This window comes from Carassius gibelio, chromosome B18 (genome assembly GCF_023724105.1).
Source record: "Carassius gibelio isolate Cgi1373 ecotype wild population from Czech Republic chromosome B18, carGib1.2-hapl.c, whole genome shotgun sequence".
NCBI lineage: Eukaryota > Metazoa > Chordata > Actinopteri > Cypriniformes > Cyprinidae > Carassius > Carassius gibelio.
This window is the reverse complement of record NC_068413.1, coordinates 17491133-17506997: the sequence shown is the minus strand read 5'-3', so window position 1 is coordinate 17506997 and position 15865 is coordinate 17491133. Positions and strand designations below refer to the sequence as shown.

General features: G+C 37.0%; 1 protein-coding gene across 2 annotated transcripts in view; it reads left to right on the top strand.

The window, feature by feature from the left end:
* LOC127977918 (MOB kinase activator 2) overlaps positions 1-15476 on the top strand; it is a 36985-nt gene extending 21509 nt beyond the window's left edge. The window contains exons 1-5 of one of the 2 annotated variants that reach the window (XM_052583148.1): positions 1185-1346; positions 11532-11692; positions 12526-12619; positions 13027-13151; positions 14281-15476. In XM_052583148.1, the coding sequence (XP_052439108.1) occupies positions 1255-1346; positions 11532-11692; positions 12526-12619; positions 13027-13151; positions 14281-14552 (744 nt within the window). In that variant the 5' untranslated portion in view covers positions 1185-1254 and the 3' untranslated portion in view covers positions 14553-15476. Of the gene's footprint in view, positions 1-1184; positions 1347-11531; positions 11693-12525; positions 12620-13026; positions 13152-14280 lie in introns of those variants that run through there. The other variant, XM_052583149.1, reaches the window with a different exon arrangement.
* The last annotated feature ends 389 nt before the right edge of the window (positions 15477-15865 follow it).

The window sequence follows — 15865 nt, the reverse complement described above, 5'->3', positions numbered from 1 at the left end:
CCTCTTGGCTGCTCCTGTAACAACGTGCTGAAACATGGCAAACAAACCCAAATAATTCACAATTTTTTTATTACGGTAATATTTACTTTATAATATTGGGCCCTATAATACACTCAGTGCAATGAGACGCAAGGCGCAGTGCAAGTTTGTTTGCTAGTTTCATTCCGGCGCCGTTAGCATTTTCCCGTCCAGCACCACGTCGTTTAATTCAGCAAATGCATTTGCACTCATTTTTGCGCCCATGGGCATGCTGGTCTAAAAATGAGGTGTATTCAGGCACATTGCTGGTACAATACTATTTTAAGGAGCTGAAAATAGAAAATAGATCTCATTATAATATGACAGACTTGCACTGCATGTTGCAGTTCACTGTATTGTCCTTTTCAATGTAATTCCAATAATATTTCTAGCAATTAAAAACCATTATGGTGAACAGTTCTTATCTGAAGTGTCTCTGCAGGAAATAATGCATTATTTTAAGATTTTGGCCAAAATCTCTTATCGGTTCGATAACTATAACAGAAAAATTTTAATGTATCTACCGATATGGTGGCCGATATATCGTGCATCCCTAATATATATGATGATTATTAGTATTTATGTGTGTGTGTGTGTGTGTGTGTGTGTGTGTGTGTGTGTGTGTGTGTGTGTAAAATCACACCTCAAGATTACTTACACATCCTTTAATTGAACTTGGCAAAGTTTTATTTATTTATTTTATTTTTTAAACAGGATGTAACTGATACAGTATACTGTATAGCCTAGTGTAAGATGTTTATATGCATGTATGTATGTATATATTTACTTATCTATTTAAATTATAAAAATGCAAGGCAAATGCATAACAATGCTGTTAGAAACTTTAGTAATTCAGGACAAATTATGTAGAAAATAAGGTTTTCGGAGAAAGCTGTAAATCTTCAGATATGTGATGAATATAGTGGAAAAGCATATGCATATATGCATTATAATATTCCAGTAGAAATCCAGGAATCATATCCGTTTGTTTCCCAGTGTGTTTTGGGGGAAATCCAGCTCTAATGTACCCAGATGGAGCACATGGTTCTCTGCGTCCAGTGTGTGTGAGAGAGAGAGTCACATGCATGAGGTTTCCTACATTCCAAACACTGTGGCTTGGCTCCTCCCATCCGCTCTGTGATTGGCCAGAAGTTCAGCTGCAGGAGAAGCGCAGCAGAGCGAACTCTGGGTTCACTTGATCAGAATCTATGACCACGTTCAGAGGCGTCTGGAAACATGGTCGGAGATGACAGCACTCTCATGCAGAGATCCCCAAAAAACGGATTAAGCTGTAAAATGGTCCTTCAGGCGGTTGGCAAAGTGCTGAGGTATATCTTTATCGGTCTCCTGTGCTCCTCTAATGATTGCAGTGATTTCTCTCTCAAGTCCTTCGCAGTGCACTGCTCTGGAAGCCAATGGGATGGAATCAACTTTCCACTGACTTTTAATTGTTAGCAGCGCACCTTTATTGTGCGTGTCATTTGCATGTTTGTCAGGTTCTTCAGGCTGGAATCATATGCTGTATTTCCCCACGGGGCTCATATAGAGAAGTTATTATTAGACCAAATTACGGCTGGGCCAGCGCGGTTATTTCTGTGTCAGTGGACCAGAAGGTGTATTTTTAGACACCATATATGTGGTTTATATATAAATTATGTCGAAAGTGCTTTAAAAGTTCACAAAGGAAGAGTTATTTTGATGTGTGTGTGATACAGCTTTTATTCCGAGTCCATCTAGTGATGAGTTTAGTCTCAAATTGTTGACCTGTTGCTGTCAGATACCTGCAGTCACTGTTTGTGTTGTTAAAAGTGTAGCTAATATGAATATAGACATTTGTATATTTTTTTATAAAAATAAAATGTAGCATGCATTGAATCAGCAACAACTTAAAATAAGCACCATATTTTAAAGAAATTTAAATGATTAAATGAATGAGATTTTATATGGATAGAAATAATGTTATGGAATATTAAATAACACTGAACATTTTTTTCTTTGCACTCTTCACTCATTAAACTGTATAGGGAAATCACTATATGATGCATAGAGGAATCAGTATATTTCTTATATATTTTGTCAATCAGTTTGAATATTTATCATTAGTGTTTTTTTATTATTTGTGTGTGTGTGTTATAAGTTGTATGTGTATTTTACCACAGACAAAAAAACTAATTTCCATGAAAATGGATTATAGAGAGTTAAAAAAATAAAAATAACCAAATATTAGCATTACAATTTGCTGTTTTTTTTTTTTTTTATTTATTACATTTGTTTTGGCATGTAGTTTGAGACTTTTGGACCGCATGTATCAGAAGATATAATATGCATGTGGATGTAGTCCCTTGAATGCTTCTAGGCTGCACAGTATTTTTTTTAATGCATCCAAATGCTTTATTTCTCCTTTATTGCACTTTTTACCCAGAGTGCGGTTTAATCACTAAATTTAGGCTGTGTGTTTTCCAGACTACAATGGACTGTAATTTCTTGTTGATTGATGCTCAGGTGCAGTGTTTTAGTGAATAAGTGAACAGGTAGAGTCAGGTGAGCTGTGAAGAAGAGAGCTCTTTCTGTCTGTCAGTTCATCATTGAACAGACTCTCATTCTGTGTGCACAGCTGCAGTGAGCACCGATCACATACAGCGTCAGGGATTTCAGAGATTATCACCACCAGACATTACTCTCCGGTATCCTTGTGTTTTCATTTCACAGCATATTTCTTTGAGAATCATTATATATGTAAGTGTTGGTAACCTATCAGCTCTAATTATTGCATACTTGATAAATGCGATCATGCCATGCCAAGAGTGCCACACTTTGCATGAACTTCAAACATCTGGATTTGTGATTTACCGCACAGCGTTGCAGGTGAAATAAACCACTGCTCTTTTACAGCTGTGTACTAACGCATCTAATTTTAGTCTCTTGAAAAACAGTCTTGGCGTTCCTGCGTTCCCACAGACTGTGGCTTTTCAGAGAAAGGCCTAATTTGATGTTTCTATAACAGTGTTTTAAATGACACTTTTTCAGGCCCGGAGCATTGGTCAGTCAGTCTGGAGTCAGAAAGCTGTTTCTTGGTTCATATCGGCTCAACTTAACCTCGCAGATTTGCTAATGTGTTTTAGGTGGGATCAGCGTCTGAGGAAATATGTGGAGACTCCCTAGTTTGAAGAGCTTTGCTAAGTGACTTTGCCTTGTAAGTCTTGCAATGGGACGAAAAGATTAACCCAGTTAGCAAATTAAAACACACTGCTTTCTTCTTTCACGCCCATTAAAATGCTTGTTTATTAATTTGGGATTTAAGGCATGCTTTTCTACTCCTTCAGTCAGGTTTATTCCTGACGTGTTTGGCATGTTTCTGAGCATGAAGGTCAGTTCGTACGTAGGATTCACACATTTTGGAATAGTTTAAATGTTTGAGATTCTGCTTGAGATGCTGGTTTATATAAATGCACCAAGTTGCAATAAAAAAATAAACATTGGATCAAGATGTCACACTTTGCCTTTTGCGGTTTTATGTATTAAATACTACTACTTTAGTCAAATACCATGCTTTTTTGGATTTTGCATAATGCATTAATAAAGCACGGAATGCATTTTTTCTCCGTCTTGACTCTTGAAAGTAGGGAAATGCGTCAGCGAGCAGTGGAATGTTTTTTAATCGTGTCTCAACCATAATGGACAAGGCATGTAGCTTATGAGTATTTGCCAAAAAACTTGCCCTGGGAATAAAAATAGGCTCGATTGCGACCCAGACATACGTTCCTAATTGCACAAACTTTTCACATTTCACTGTCTGAGAGCTACACCAGTCCCTGATCGTATCTTACACATTCATTCATAACAGCTGAGCTCGTCTTGTTCCCACAAAGAGCATCAGAAATGCCTTCTCAGACTTCAAGTCTGTCTTCATTCTACATCTCTGCATCTGCGTTTCCTTTCGCGAGTCTGTAGTTCATTGTTCGATTGTGATCCCGGGAAGGAAGTTGGGAACAGTGATTGAGTCGAAACGTCTGTTGCATCATTTGACTTTCCTGAAAACCACAGGCATGATGGTTAAGAGACTGTTGTGAGGAAAAGAAGTGTGCCAGAGCCTGTTTTATTAACCGTACATAGACGAACACAGGCCGGTCAGAAATCAGACCACATGGAGCGGTCATCTGCAGTAATATCTCCATATTTTCTGGGATAATTAGACTATTTTGAGTGTGATATTGTGCTGGTATCTTGACTTGTGGCCATGTTTGGAAGTATTTTTGTTGGTGAAAATTTCTATAAATAAAGAACGCTGTCTAAACGCGCATGTTTCTAACCTTCTAGACTTCAGGGATGTGTGTACTTTGCAATATACTCAATAATTTAAAATCACGCATCGTTAAAACAACAGTCACGATATTATTGAAGACAATATATATCGCATACCCCTACTGTGTTCACACGTGTGTGTGTGTGTGTGTGTGTGTGTGTCTATGTATATCTGTGAGTGAGTGTGTGTGTGTTCGTGTGTGTGTGTGTGTGTGTGTGTGAGGTAAGTGGCAGTTTCTGCAAATAGATCATGATTTTCAGCACCGCTTTTTTGTATGTTTGGTAGTTGCAAGTTAAAAGCCACCAGATGTTGAGTGCTTCAGAGCTTCTTACATGAGGAACAGGAAAAGTCGAGATGGTTATCATTGTGTGGAAGAGCAGGAATGGAAAAGCTGCTGCTATAATCTCAAAAGAATGCAGGCAACCTTTGATCTGTACAGTATATACAGGAAATGGCAAGGCAACTGTAAACTAAAAATACTGTCAGTATATGGTTACAATTATTGTGTAGGTTCAACATGTACAAGTTGTTGTTGTGTGTAAAAACAAGAGCAAATCAGGTAGTGCAGCATATAAAATTGTTTGTGCAATTCAGAAAAAAAAAAAAATAAATAAAATAAAAGCAGCAAGAGAGTTTTTTTCTTCTTCTATGACCATTCATTTACATAAAATATCTGTTATTTTGTTACTTTTTAATGGTGTGGAAATTTGCATCATTGCATCTTGTGCCTGAGCTCTTCCAGCTCTTCAGCACTGCAATATATATATATATATAAAACACTATATTAAAAGTATGTTAAGTACATAATGTGTCCTATAAAGTAGCATATCACAAATAAGAGTGTCTCTTTTTTTATTAATTGTTCTTTGTTTTCTTGATTTTCCATACATGTTTTGACTGTGTTAGCCAGTGAGTTGTCATCTTAAGTGTGAAACTGTCTAAATTTGAAACAGAATTTGTGTGAATTTGTGATTGTAGACTGAAGCGGTGTTGTTTAACCGTCGGACAGCAGTTGCTCTGAATATCTTTGGGCTTGCAGCTGGTCACGTGTTTGAATCCTCCTTCATTTGTGTGTCTCACAGAAGATTGCATGAATGGCAGACAGATGTGATTGTACAGTGAACGAGCAATTTATCATTCCAAAAAATAACAAAACTGACCTTAAAGATTCAATGCAAAATCAAATTTGGAAAACTATTAACAAACCAAAAATGTCCTTACATCACGGTCAGATGAGGCAGGGATTCCCAAATGGGGATTCACAAGTTGTTTATAATTTGTAAAATCAAATGCGCAATTCAGCAAAATAAAGTTGCAATATAGCATTGTTATATGAAAGTTTAATACAGTTGCATGCCTAATGAGATGAGTTTAATGGTTGGTTGACTTTATGTATAAATTTGCATAATTTCCAACATTTCTGTGGAAGTTTACAGAATTTTACCAGTTATTCTTCAACATAAAAGCTTTAGGGTTTTAAATGTTAGAAGCTCAAGGGTTTGAAAGTGCAGCATTTTAATTAAGATATAAAATTTGGTAACTTCTAGAGTAGCATGAAATATTTGACAGCATGAATATATTTCTCTTCATTTTAATCATTGACCCCAAAATATATTTTAATTGGTTTCAGTGTCAAATTCAAAACAAAATAAACTAAGTTAAAATGTTGTTTGGCAAGTTTGACTAAACCGCTAAGTTTTACAAAACAGAGTTTGTGAACCCCTGAAATAAGGGATTGTGTTCCTGTGGTTCTGCCACGCTTCACTCCAGGTTTCTCCTGCTGATTGTCCTCGTACTCTTGACATTCATGACGTGCCTTCAAGATGAAACGCACCATTAAACTCCCTCACAATCACTTCCCCCTAAACGCTGTTTCCAGAGGGCACTTCCTGGCTTTAGTGCCGTGCTTTTCCAGGAATCAGGAACGCTTTGTCTAAATGGACTGAAAAGGGAACAAAAGAATCCAAGACGGAGGGAATTTTCTGGAAGCTGCAAACTGGAAAATCAATTGATATCTGCGTCCCTGCAGCACAGAAGCAGTCTCAGTGTCTCCAGGTATATAGCAATAGACAACAATACATCGAATGGGTCAAAATGATCCATTTCTCTTTTATGCGAAAAAATCATTAGGATATCAAGTAAAGATTTTGTAAAGTTCCTACCATAAATATATCAGAACCTATTTTTTGATTAGTAATATGCATTGCTAAGAACTTAATTTGAACAACTTTAAAGATGATTTTCTCAATATTTAGATTTTTGTGCTCCCTAAGATTCCAGATTTTCAAATAGTTGTATCTCAGACAAATATTGTCCAATCCTAATAAACCATAAATCAATGGAGAGATGATTTATTCAGCTTTCAGACAATTGTCCCTCATGACTGGTTTTGTGGTCCAGGGTCACAAATGATACCCAATATTTATGTTTCTTTAGATCTAAATGTTCTTTTATGGTGCTTCAGGTAATCCTCTACAGAACGCCCGAGACCATCTGTGCAGTCGCTGCAGACTCGGTGTGTGTTAGTGGTCAGCGTGTGGACGTGAGTCTCTGTGTGTTTAGCAGCGCTGGCCTCTGACTGAGGCTTTAGGTCGGGTCTCTTCATTAAAGCAACAAGGCCACTCTCTGTGTGGAGAGCTTGAACTGGCCCCGGGCCCCGGAGTCAAACAACATGGGAGCATCTGACTGAAGAGCGGCCGGTCTGTCCTTTCAGATGGACACAGACACGGCTTTATACCACGCTGCTGTTATTGGACTGCCGTGCTTTTGGATAAAAACAACAAACTAAGATATATAAGAAACACAGATGATATGAGAATTGTTAATATGATTATTATTGTTATTATTATTATTAGTGATGCACTGAAATTAACTCTGGATGCACTAGTTATCAAACTAAAAATATATTATACTTTATTGCCAATAAATGTAATAAAATTTAATAATTACATTTTTTTTTTATGTAAACATTTTAATATCAAAGAGTTGCAAAAAGGTACGCACATCCAAAATACCCAAAAATGTTTTTGGAGCTATAATTTTCAGCTATAGTTTAGTTAGTTTAGTTTCAGATAGTTTAGTTAATTTAGTTTAGTTTATATTTTTTTGTTTAAAGGTTTAGCTTGGGTTAGTTTAGTTCAAGTTTGGGTTTAGTTTAACTTTGGGTTTAGTTTAAGTTTAGGTTTAGTTTAGTTTAAGTTTGGGTTTAGTTTAGGTTTAGGTTTAGTTTAGTTTAAGTTTGGGTTTAGTTTAAGTTTGGGTTTAGGTTTAAGTTTAGGTTTAGTTTAGTTTAAGTTTGGGTTTAGTTTAAGTTTGGGTTTAGGTTTAAATTTGGGTTTAGGTTTAAGTTTAGGTTTAGCTTAAGTTTAAACTTTAGTTTTGGTTTAGTTTAAGTTTGAGTTTGGTTTAAAGTTTAGGTTTAGTATAGTTTAGTTTTGCGTTTCGTAACAGAATTATATTTCCACTACAATTTATTGTTGAAAAATGCATAATTGTACTCCTCACAGATAAAGTAAATGGCATGAACAAAATGTTGCTCTGTTAGCACATTGTTCTTGGCCCGCTCCGTCATCATAAAATTGTTTGTGCAATTCAGAAAAAAAAAAAAATAAATAAAATAAAAGCAGCAAGAGAGTTTTTTTCTTCTTCTATGACCATTCATTTACATAAAATATCTGTTATTTTGTTACTTTTTAATGGTGTGGAAATTTGCATCATTGCATCTTGTGCCTGAGCTCTTCCAGCTCTTCAGCACTGCAATATATATATATATATAAAACACTATATTAAAAGTATGTTAAGTACATAATGTGTCCTATAAAGTAGCATATCACAAATAAGAGTGTCTCTTTTTTTATTAATTGTTCTTTGTTTTCTTGATTTTCCATACATGTTTTGACTGTGTTAGCCAGTGAGTTGTCATCTTAAGTGTGAAACTGTCTAAATTTGAAACAGAATTTGTGTGAATTTGTGATTGTAGACTGAAGCGGTGTTGTTTAACCGTCGGACAGCAGTTGCTCTGAATATCTTTGGGCTTGCAGCTGGTCACGTGTTTGAATCCTCCTTCATTTGTGTGTCTCACAGAAGATTGCATGAATGGCAGACAGATGTGATTGTACAGTGAACGAGCAATTTATCATTCCAAAAAATAACAAAACTGACCTTAAAGATTCAATGCAAAATCAAATTTGGAAAACTATTAACAAACCAAAAATGTCCTTACATCACGGTCAGATGAGGCAGGGATTCCCAAATGGGGATTCACAAGTTGTTTATAATTTGTAAAATCAAATGCGCAATTCAGCAAAATAAAGTTGCAATATAGCATTGTTATATGAAAGTTTAATACAGTTGCATGCCTAATGAGATGAGTTTAATGGTTGGTTGACTTTATGTATAAATTTGCATAATTTCCAACATTTCTGTGGAAGTTTACAGAATTTTACCAGTTATTCTTCAACATAAAAGCTTTAGGGTTTTAAATGTTAGAAGCTCAAGGGTTTGAAAGTGCAGCATTTTAATTAAGATATAAAATTTGGTAACTTCTAGAGTAGCATGAAATATTTGACAGCATGAATATATTTCTCTTCATTTTAATCATTGACCCCAAAATATATTTTAATTGGTTTCAGTGTCAAATTCAAAACAAAATAAACTAAGTTAAAATGTTGTTTGGCAAGTTTGACTAAACCGCTAAGTTTTACAAAACAGAGTTTGTGAACCCCTGAAATAAGGGATTGTGTTCCTGTGGTTCTGCCACGCTTCACTCCAGGTTTCTCCTGCTGATTGTCCTCGTACTCTTGACATTCATGACGTGCCTTCAAGATGAAACGCACCATTAAACTCCCTCACAATCACTTCCCCCTAAACGCTGTTTCCAGAGGGCACTTCCTGGCTTTAGTGCCGTGCTTTTCCAGGAATCAGGAACGCTTTGTCTAAATGGACTGAAAAGGGAACAAAAGAATCCAAGACGGAGGGAATTTTCTGGAAGCTGCAAACTGGAAAATCAATTGATATCTGCGTCCCTGCAGCACAGAAGCAGTCTCAGTGTCTCCAGGTATATAGCAATAGACAACAATACATCGAATGGGTCAAAATGATCCATTTCTCTTTTATGCGAAAAAATCATTAGGATATCAAGTAAAGATTTTGTAAAGTTCCTACCATAAATATATCAGAACCTATTTTTTGATTAGTAATATGCATTGCTAAGAACTTAATTTGAACAACTTTAAAGATGATTTTCTCAATATTTAGATTTTTGTGCTCCCTAAGATTCCAGATTTTCAAATAGTTGTATCTCAGACAAATATTGTCCAATCCTAATAAACCATAAATCAATGGAGAGATGATTTATTCAGCTTTCAGACAATTGTCCCTCATGACTGGTTTTGTGGTCCAGGGTCACAAATGATACCCAATATTTATGTTTCTTTAGATCTAAATGTTCTTTTATGGTGCTTCAGGTAATCCTCTACAGAACGCCCGAGACCATCTGTGCAGTCGCTGCAGACTCGGTGTGTGTTAGTGGTCAGCGTGTGGACGTGAGTCTCTGTGTGTTTAGCAGCGCTGGCCTCTGACTGAGGCTTTAGGTCGGGTCTCTTCATTAAAGCAACAAGGCCACTCTCTGTGTGGAGAGCTTGAACTGGCCCCGGGCCCCGGAGTCAAACAACATGGGAGCATCTGACTGAAGAGCGGCCGGTCTGTCCTTTCAGATGGACACAGACACGGCTTTATACCACGCTGCTGTTATTGGACTGCCGTGCTTTTGGATAAAAACAACAAACTAAGATATATAAGAAACACAGATGATATGAGAATTGTTAATATGATTATTATTGTTATTATTATTATTAGTGATGCACTGAAATTAACTCTGGATGCACTAGTTATCAAACTAAAAATATATTATACTTTATTGCCAATAAATGTAATAAAATTTAATAATTACATTTTTTTTTTATGTAAACATTTTAATATCAAAGAGTTGCAAAAAGGTACGCACATCCAAAATACCCAAAAATGTTTTTGGAGCTATAATTTTCAGCTATAGTTTAGTTAGTTTAGTTTCAGATAGTTTAGTTAATTTAGTTTAGTTTATATTTTTTTGTTTATATTTTATAGTTTAAAGTTTTGTTTAAAGGTTTAGCTTGGGTTAGTTTAGTTCAAGTTTGGGTTTAGTTTAACTTTGGGTTTAGTTTAAGTTTAGGTTTAGTTTAGTTTAAGTTTGGGTTTAGTTTAGGTTTAGGTTTAGTTTAGTTTAAGTTTGGGTTTAGTTTAAGTTTGGGTTTAGGTTTAAGTTTAGGTTTAGTTTAGTTTAAGTTTGGGTTTAGTTTAGTTTAAGTTTGGGTTTAGTTTAAGTTTGGGTTTAGGTTTAAATTTGGGTTTAGGTTTAAGTTTAGGTTTAGCTTAAGTTTAAACTTTAGTTTTGGTTTAGTTTAAGTTTGAGTTTGGTTTAAAGTTTAGGTTTAGTATAGTTTAGTTTTGCGTTTCGTAACAGAATTATATTTCCACTACAATTTATTGTTGAAAAATGCATAATTGTACTCCTCACAGATAAAGTAAATGGCATGAACAAAATGTTGCTCTGTTAGCACATTGTTCTTGGCCCGCTCCGTCATCATGACAGTAAAGGTTTGTCAGAGTGGTTTTGTATGAAAGCTTGATTTACAAAGCCTCTCCTGTCAGCAGTCTTGTGTGTGTGTTTAAGGTGCTGTGAGGTAATTGTTAGCTCTTAAAGCGCTTGTTTTCCATGAAAGCAGCTCTTGTGTGTTGAAGTGTAGTGTCTGTGCTGTATTCGGGTGTTTGAAGCGTGAGATGGGTGTGGTGGGAGGCGCTGGCTCTGATGGTAATACAACCCTCCTGCGCTAAAAATAGATGTGGAAGGAAAAGCCTAGATGTCTGTGGTTTGCTGCGCTAATTACAGGCCACGGTTAACTGAGCAAACCTGCAGTGGAAAAACGGATGTGCACAGAACGTTGTGTAGTTTGCTGCGACGCATGAGGTGTCCCTATGTAATAAATAATGGACCAGCTCCATGCATACACACAATGCTGAATATTTGCAATATATGCAATGATTTAGCAATTTTTTTTTTTTGTGGGACATTTTAGGGTTATGATATTATATGGATTTTTTTTTATGCATTCATAAAAAATATGTGGCGTTACAGTTGAGTAACCTCTGTTTGCCCTCGTTTCGTCTCGTGCAGGAAGGGCAAGGGGAAGCCCAATGGAAAGAAGCCGCCCGCAGAGGAGAAGAAGCTTTACCTGGAGGCAGAATACACCAAAGTAAGAGTCGTGGACTTCGACCTCAAGGAGCTGGTGGTCTTGCCCAGAGAGATCGACCTGAACGAATGGCTCGCGTGCAACAGTGAGTCACTCGCATCCCCTCGTATAGAATTAATCCTGCAATAGATTTAATGTTCATTGGTAGATCATCAGATCTTGCCCTGAAAAGCTTTTAAAAGTCGGAAAAATAGGACTTCTAGGAATGCAGAGGAAACAAGTATTTTCTCTTGTTGCGGTGTATGTAATCTGGGAAGGCCGACCCTTGACCTCAACCGCGGCTGACCGTCTGCTGTTGTTGTGTCTAGTTACTAGCTGTGTTTTGCAAACATCAGCGGGAATGTATGATTTGACCTCTGTTATGTAAGCGTATGATTTATCAGCTCACAATAACACTCCAGAGCCACGGATCACAGCATTGCTTGCATTTCCCTCCACTTTACCTCGAGAGAAAACACGCAAGAAAATCACCAAGTACGGCTTGATACACTTTCAAATTCCACAAGGACTTATTAAACCAAAATCACGGCCTTTTAATGACTAATCGAAGCCATTTCTCTGGATCATTTCAGTTTATAACTTTTCCTCTGAAAGCTCTGTCGTATCGTACAGTACTTGAGTGGATTGGTTCATTTACATTGAATATATGTTATAATTGTACATGCAATTTTATTAAACGTGCATTTTTGTATCAATTTCAAAAAATATAAAACAAACAAAAAGGTGTAAAGATTTTTGCTGATGTTTAGAAAAATGTTTATTACCCATAATTTAATTGATGGTCACCTGATCGTTGTTTGTGTGTATTTAGGCCTCAGTTTTTTAATAGAATGACTTTTATGGAGTGAGTTGGAGTGAGTTTGATGGCTGTGTTTTATCGTTTCTTAATCTTGGCATCATCTGTGTGTGATCCTCTAGCCACGACGTTCTTCAACCTCATCAACCTGCAGTACAGCACGATCTCTGAGTTCTGCACCGGAGACACGTGTCCGGCCATGACCGCCTGCAGCACGTGAGTTTCCCATCATTAACTCTCAGAGACGCGCCGAGCGGAAACTAGACGCGACCTCTGACCTAAGGGAGAGATCTGACTGTACAAGAACAAAGTCAGATTGTGTTTGATTTCGTCCTTCTGTAATACCAGAGGAATAGATCAGTACTGCTGCAAAAAAACAATATAACCGTCACAGTAAATCTATATATAAATGCATCATTCATTCTTTCATTAATTCTATTGGTTGTCACTACAAATGTCATTACACACAACCAGTTAAACCACTGCACATTCCCTGAAGTTTTTTTTTGGTTTGGATATTTGTGAAAGAGCAGTGATTGAAGGGAAGTGATGATGATGCTGTACTTCTAGCAGAAGTCTGTGTGTTTTTCTGACATGCTCTCAATCTAACCTCCGTCTCTCAGGACGTACTTCTGGTATGATGAGAAAGGGAAGAAGACGAAGTGCACAGCGCCGCAGTACGTGGATTTCGTCATGAGTTCAGTTCAGAAGCTGGTGACCGACGAGGACATCTTTCCCACCAAATACGGTGAGTGAGTCTCTAGCGCCACCTGCTGATGCACGTGGACTTTATTAGGAACATTTATGGATATGTTACAAATGTAAATCTAGTCTTAAATAATCATATATCTCACTTCTGTTGTGTTTATTTAAAATCAAATGACCAGTTTTAGTAGAAAACTAATCAAGACTCTCACAATGGATGTAGACATACATTTTTTGAAATATTCTGTACATTTAAACATTAACACTTCATCATGAGGTTGCATTAGTTAACTGCTTAACTAATTAGTTAATATAAATTTTCTAATGAAAGCGTGCATGTCGTATATTTGTGATTTTCAACTATTTATGGTTAAATATGAAATATTGTGAACAGCCACAATCAAAAAGAACACATTGATTGTTGCATCACTTCAGTTTTAATGTAAAAAACAAACTAAAAAATAACTTTTTATATTATGAAAAATGGAACCAGTTTTAGATTTGACGAATCTTAATTAAAACATAAAAACATGCATTTTCTGTAAAGCTGCTTTAATATGCATTATGAAGAGTGCAACGCAAATAAATATGAATTAATTAATTCTTGTGGTCTTGGAATATTCTTAGTAAACAATCTTAGAATATAATTATTCTTAAACTTCTACAGTGACCTTGAAATTATACACATAATAATATTTACTGGGGTCAGGAAGGATGCATTCATCTGATCAATAGTGACAGTTTTTAATATCACAGAAGATTTATATTTCAAATAAATCTTCTGTTCTGTTCTTTTGAACTTTCTGTTCATCTGTGAATCCTTGATAATTAAATGTATGACCGTTTCCACAAAAGTATTGAGCAGCACAGCTGTGTTCAACATTGATAATAATCAGAAACGTTTCTTGAGCAGTGAATCATCATATTATTCTGATTTCTGAAGATCATGTGACACTGAAGACTGGAGGAATGATGCTGAAAATACAGCGGAGCATCACAGAAATAAATTACACTTGAACACCGATTCACACAGAAAACAGATGTTTGAAATTGTAAAAATATTTCACAATTTTCACAGTATTTTTAAATCAAACAAATGCACATGTCATGCGTTCATCACACTCTGTGGTATAACTGTGTGGCGCTGATGGAGTTTGTCTGGTTCTCTGCAGGTAAAGAGTTCCCCAACACCTTCGACTCGCTGGTGAAGAAAATCTGCAGATATCTCTTCCACGTTCTGGCCCACATCTACTGGTCCCACTACAAGGAGACGGTGGCCATGGACCTGCACGGACACCTAAACACACTCTACACACACTTCGTGGTATTTATAAGGGAATTCAATCTGATGGACCCCAAGGAGACGTCGATAATGGAGGACCTGACGGAGGCGCTGTGCACGCCGCTGCCCCCTCAGCCACAGAACCACGTGACGGAGAGATGAGTCCGGCCAAGGACTGCTGGGACTCACAGACCTGAACACTGCTCTCTTTAGGACCCAGTCGGGAGCGCCGAATGACCTCAGACGCGGCCGTCTAACCCTTTAACCAAGAACCGCCTGACCATGCTTCAGTTTCCTCCCCGTTTTCCGCTTTCCGTTTGATGCAGCAGTTTTCCATCTCTTGGTTTGATAAGGGTGTCGGCCTGGTCCTCGTGTACGGTATAAAGGTTTCTTTTTCATTTTTATAGGGTAAAAGGGGTGTGTGTGTGTGTGTGTGTTCAAGGCTTTTGCACTCAGGAACTGAGAGAGCTGTCAATGCTACCTGCTCACCCATAAGCCTCTCGGTGTCACTTTACTCCTCATATAGCAATCCCATCCTCCCTCGACTCATATGGGACAGACTTGTGTTGCGTATTAGCACGTTAACCACTGTAAAGAGAGAGAGCAGTTGAATCGGCCGCCATTTTGGCTCCAGGGCCTGGGTTTCACGCGTTCTCGCTCCAGAATGACAAGGACATTCACGTTGTCTGCTGTTGAATCTGAACGTCCTGAGTTCGGAGGACTGCTTGTAATCATGTCTAGCCTCGTTCTGAAAAGACGATTTGTGAATGGAAAAGAATGTACACTTAGTGTCTATTGTCTGCGAGCGACTGAGAGTGTGAGTAAAAAAGAGCGACAGATGTTTTAGTTCTCCCTTCATCACTGTTCAGAGAGTTTGTGTCGCGACGAGAAGATCAGACTTTTCCTTTTATTTAATTTATTTCTTGGTTTTCTTTTTCCTTTTCGTTTCAGTTTTAGTTGACGTTTTTCAGGGCTCCTCGGTTCTGGCTTTTGTTTTATGTATTTTAATAATACTTTAAGTTAAAAGCGATTTAATATTTTAAGCTCTGCAAATTATAACCTAATAAAATATTTAAAAGTCACAAACAGTGTCTTTTTTTCCCCTCTTTTTCATCCGTGAAATCAAGAAGTGTCAAGTCAGAAATATTGCAATTTCATGTGTTTTTAATAATTATTTGAAGGTGTTATAAGTGGTTTGAGTTGTCATGCTAACCCCGCCCACAATACACATGTCAGCCAATCAGGTTACAGAAGTAAAGTTCCTTTTATTTTCTCCACAGAGGAAGTTATTTTGAATGATGTTCTCTTAAATATCTGTAAAGACAGAACTACTGTGAGCTACAAGGTGTGCTTTTGTTAAAGCATTATGTTTAAATAATTGTAATGTTTTTGACAGCCGAATTGCTGGGGGGGGGGACTACATTACCCATGATTCTGCAAAGAAATCTCCACCAATCAGAGAACAGAAATGGGCA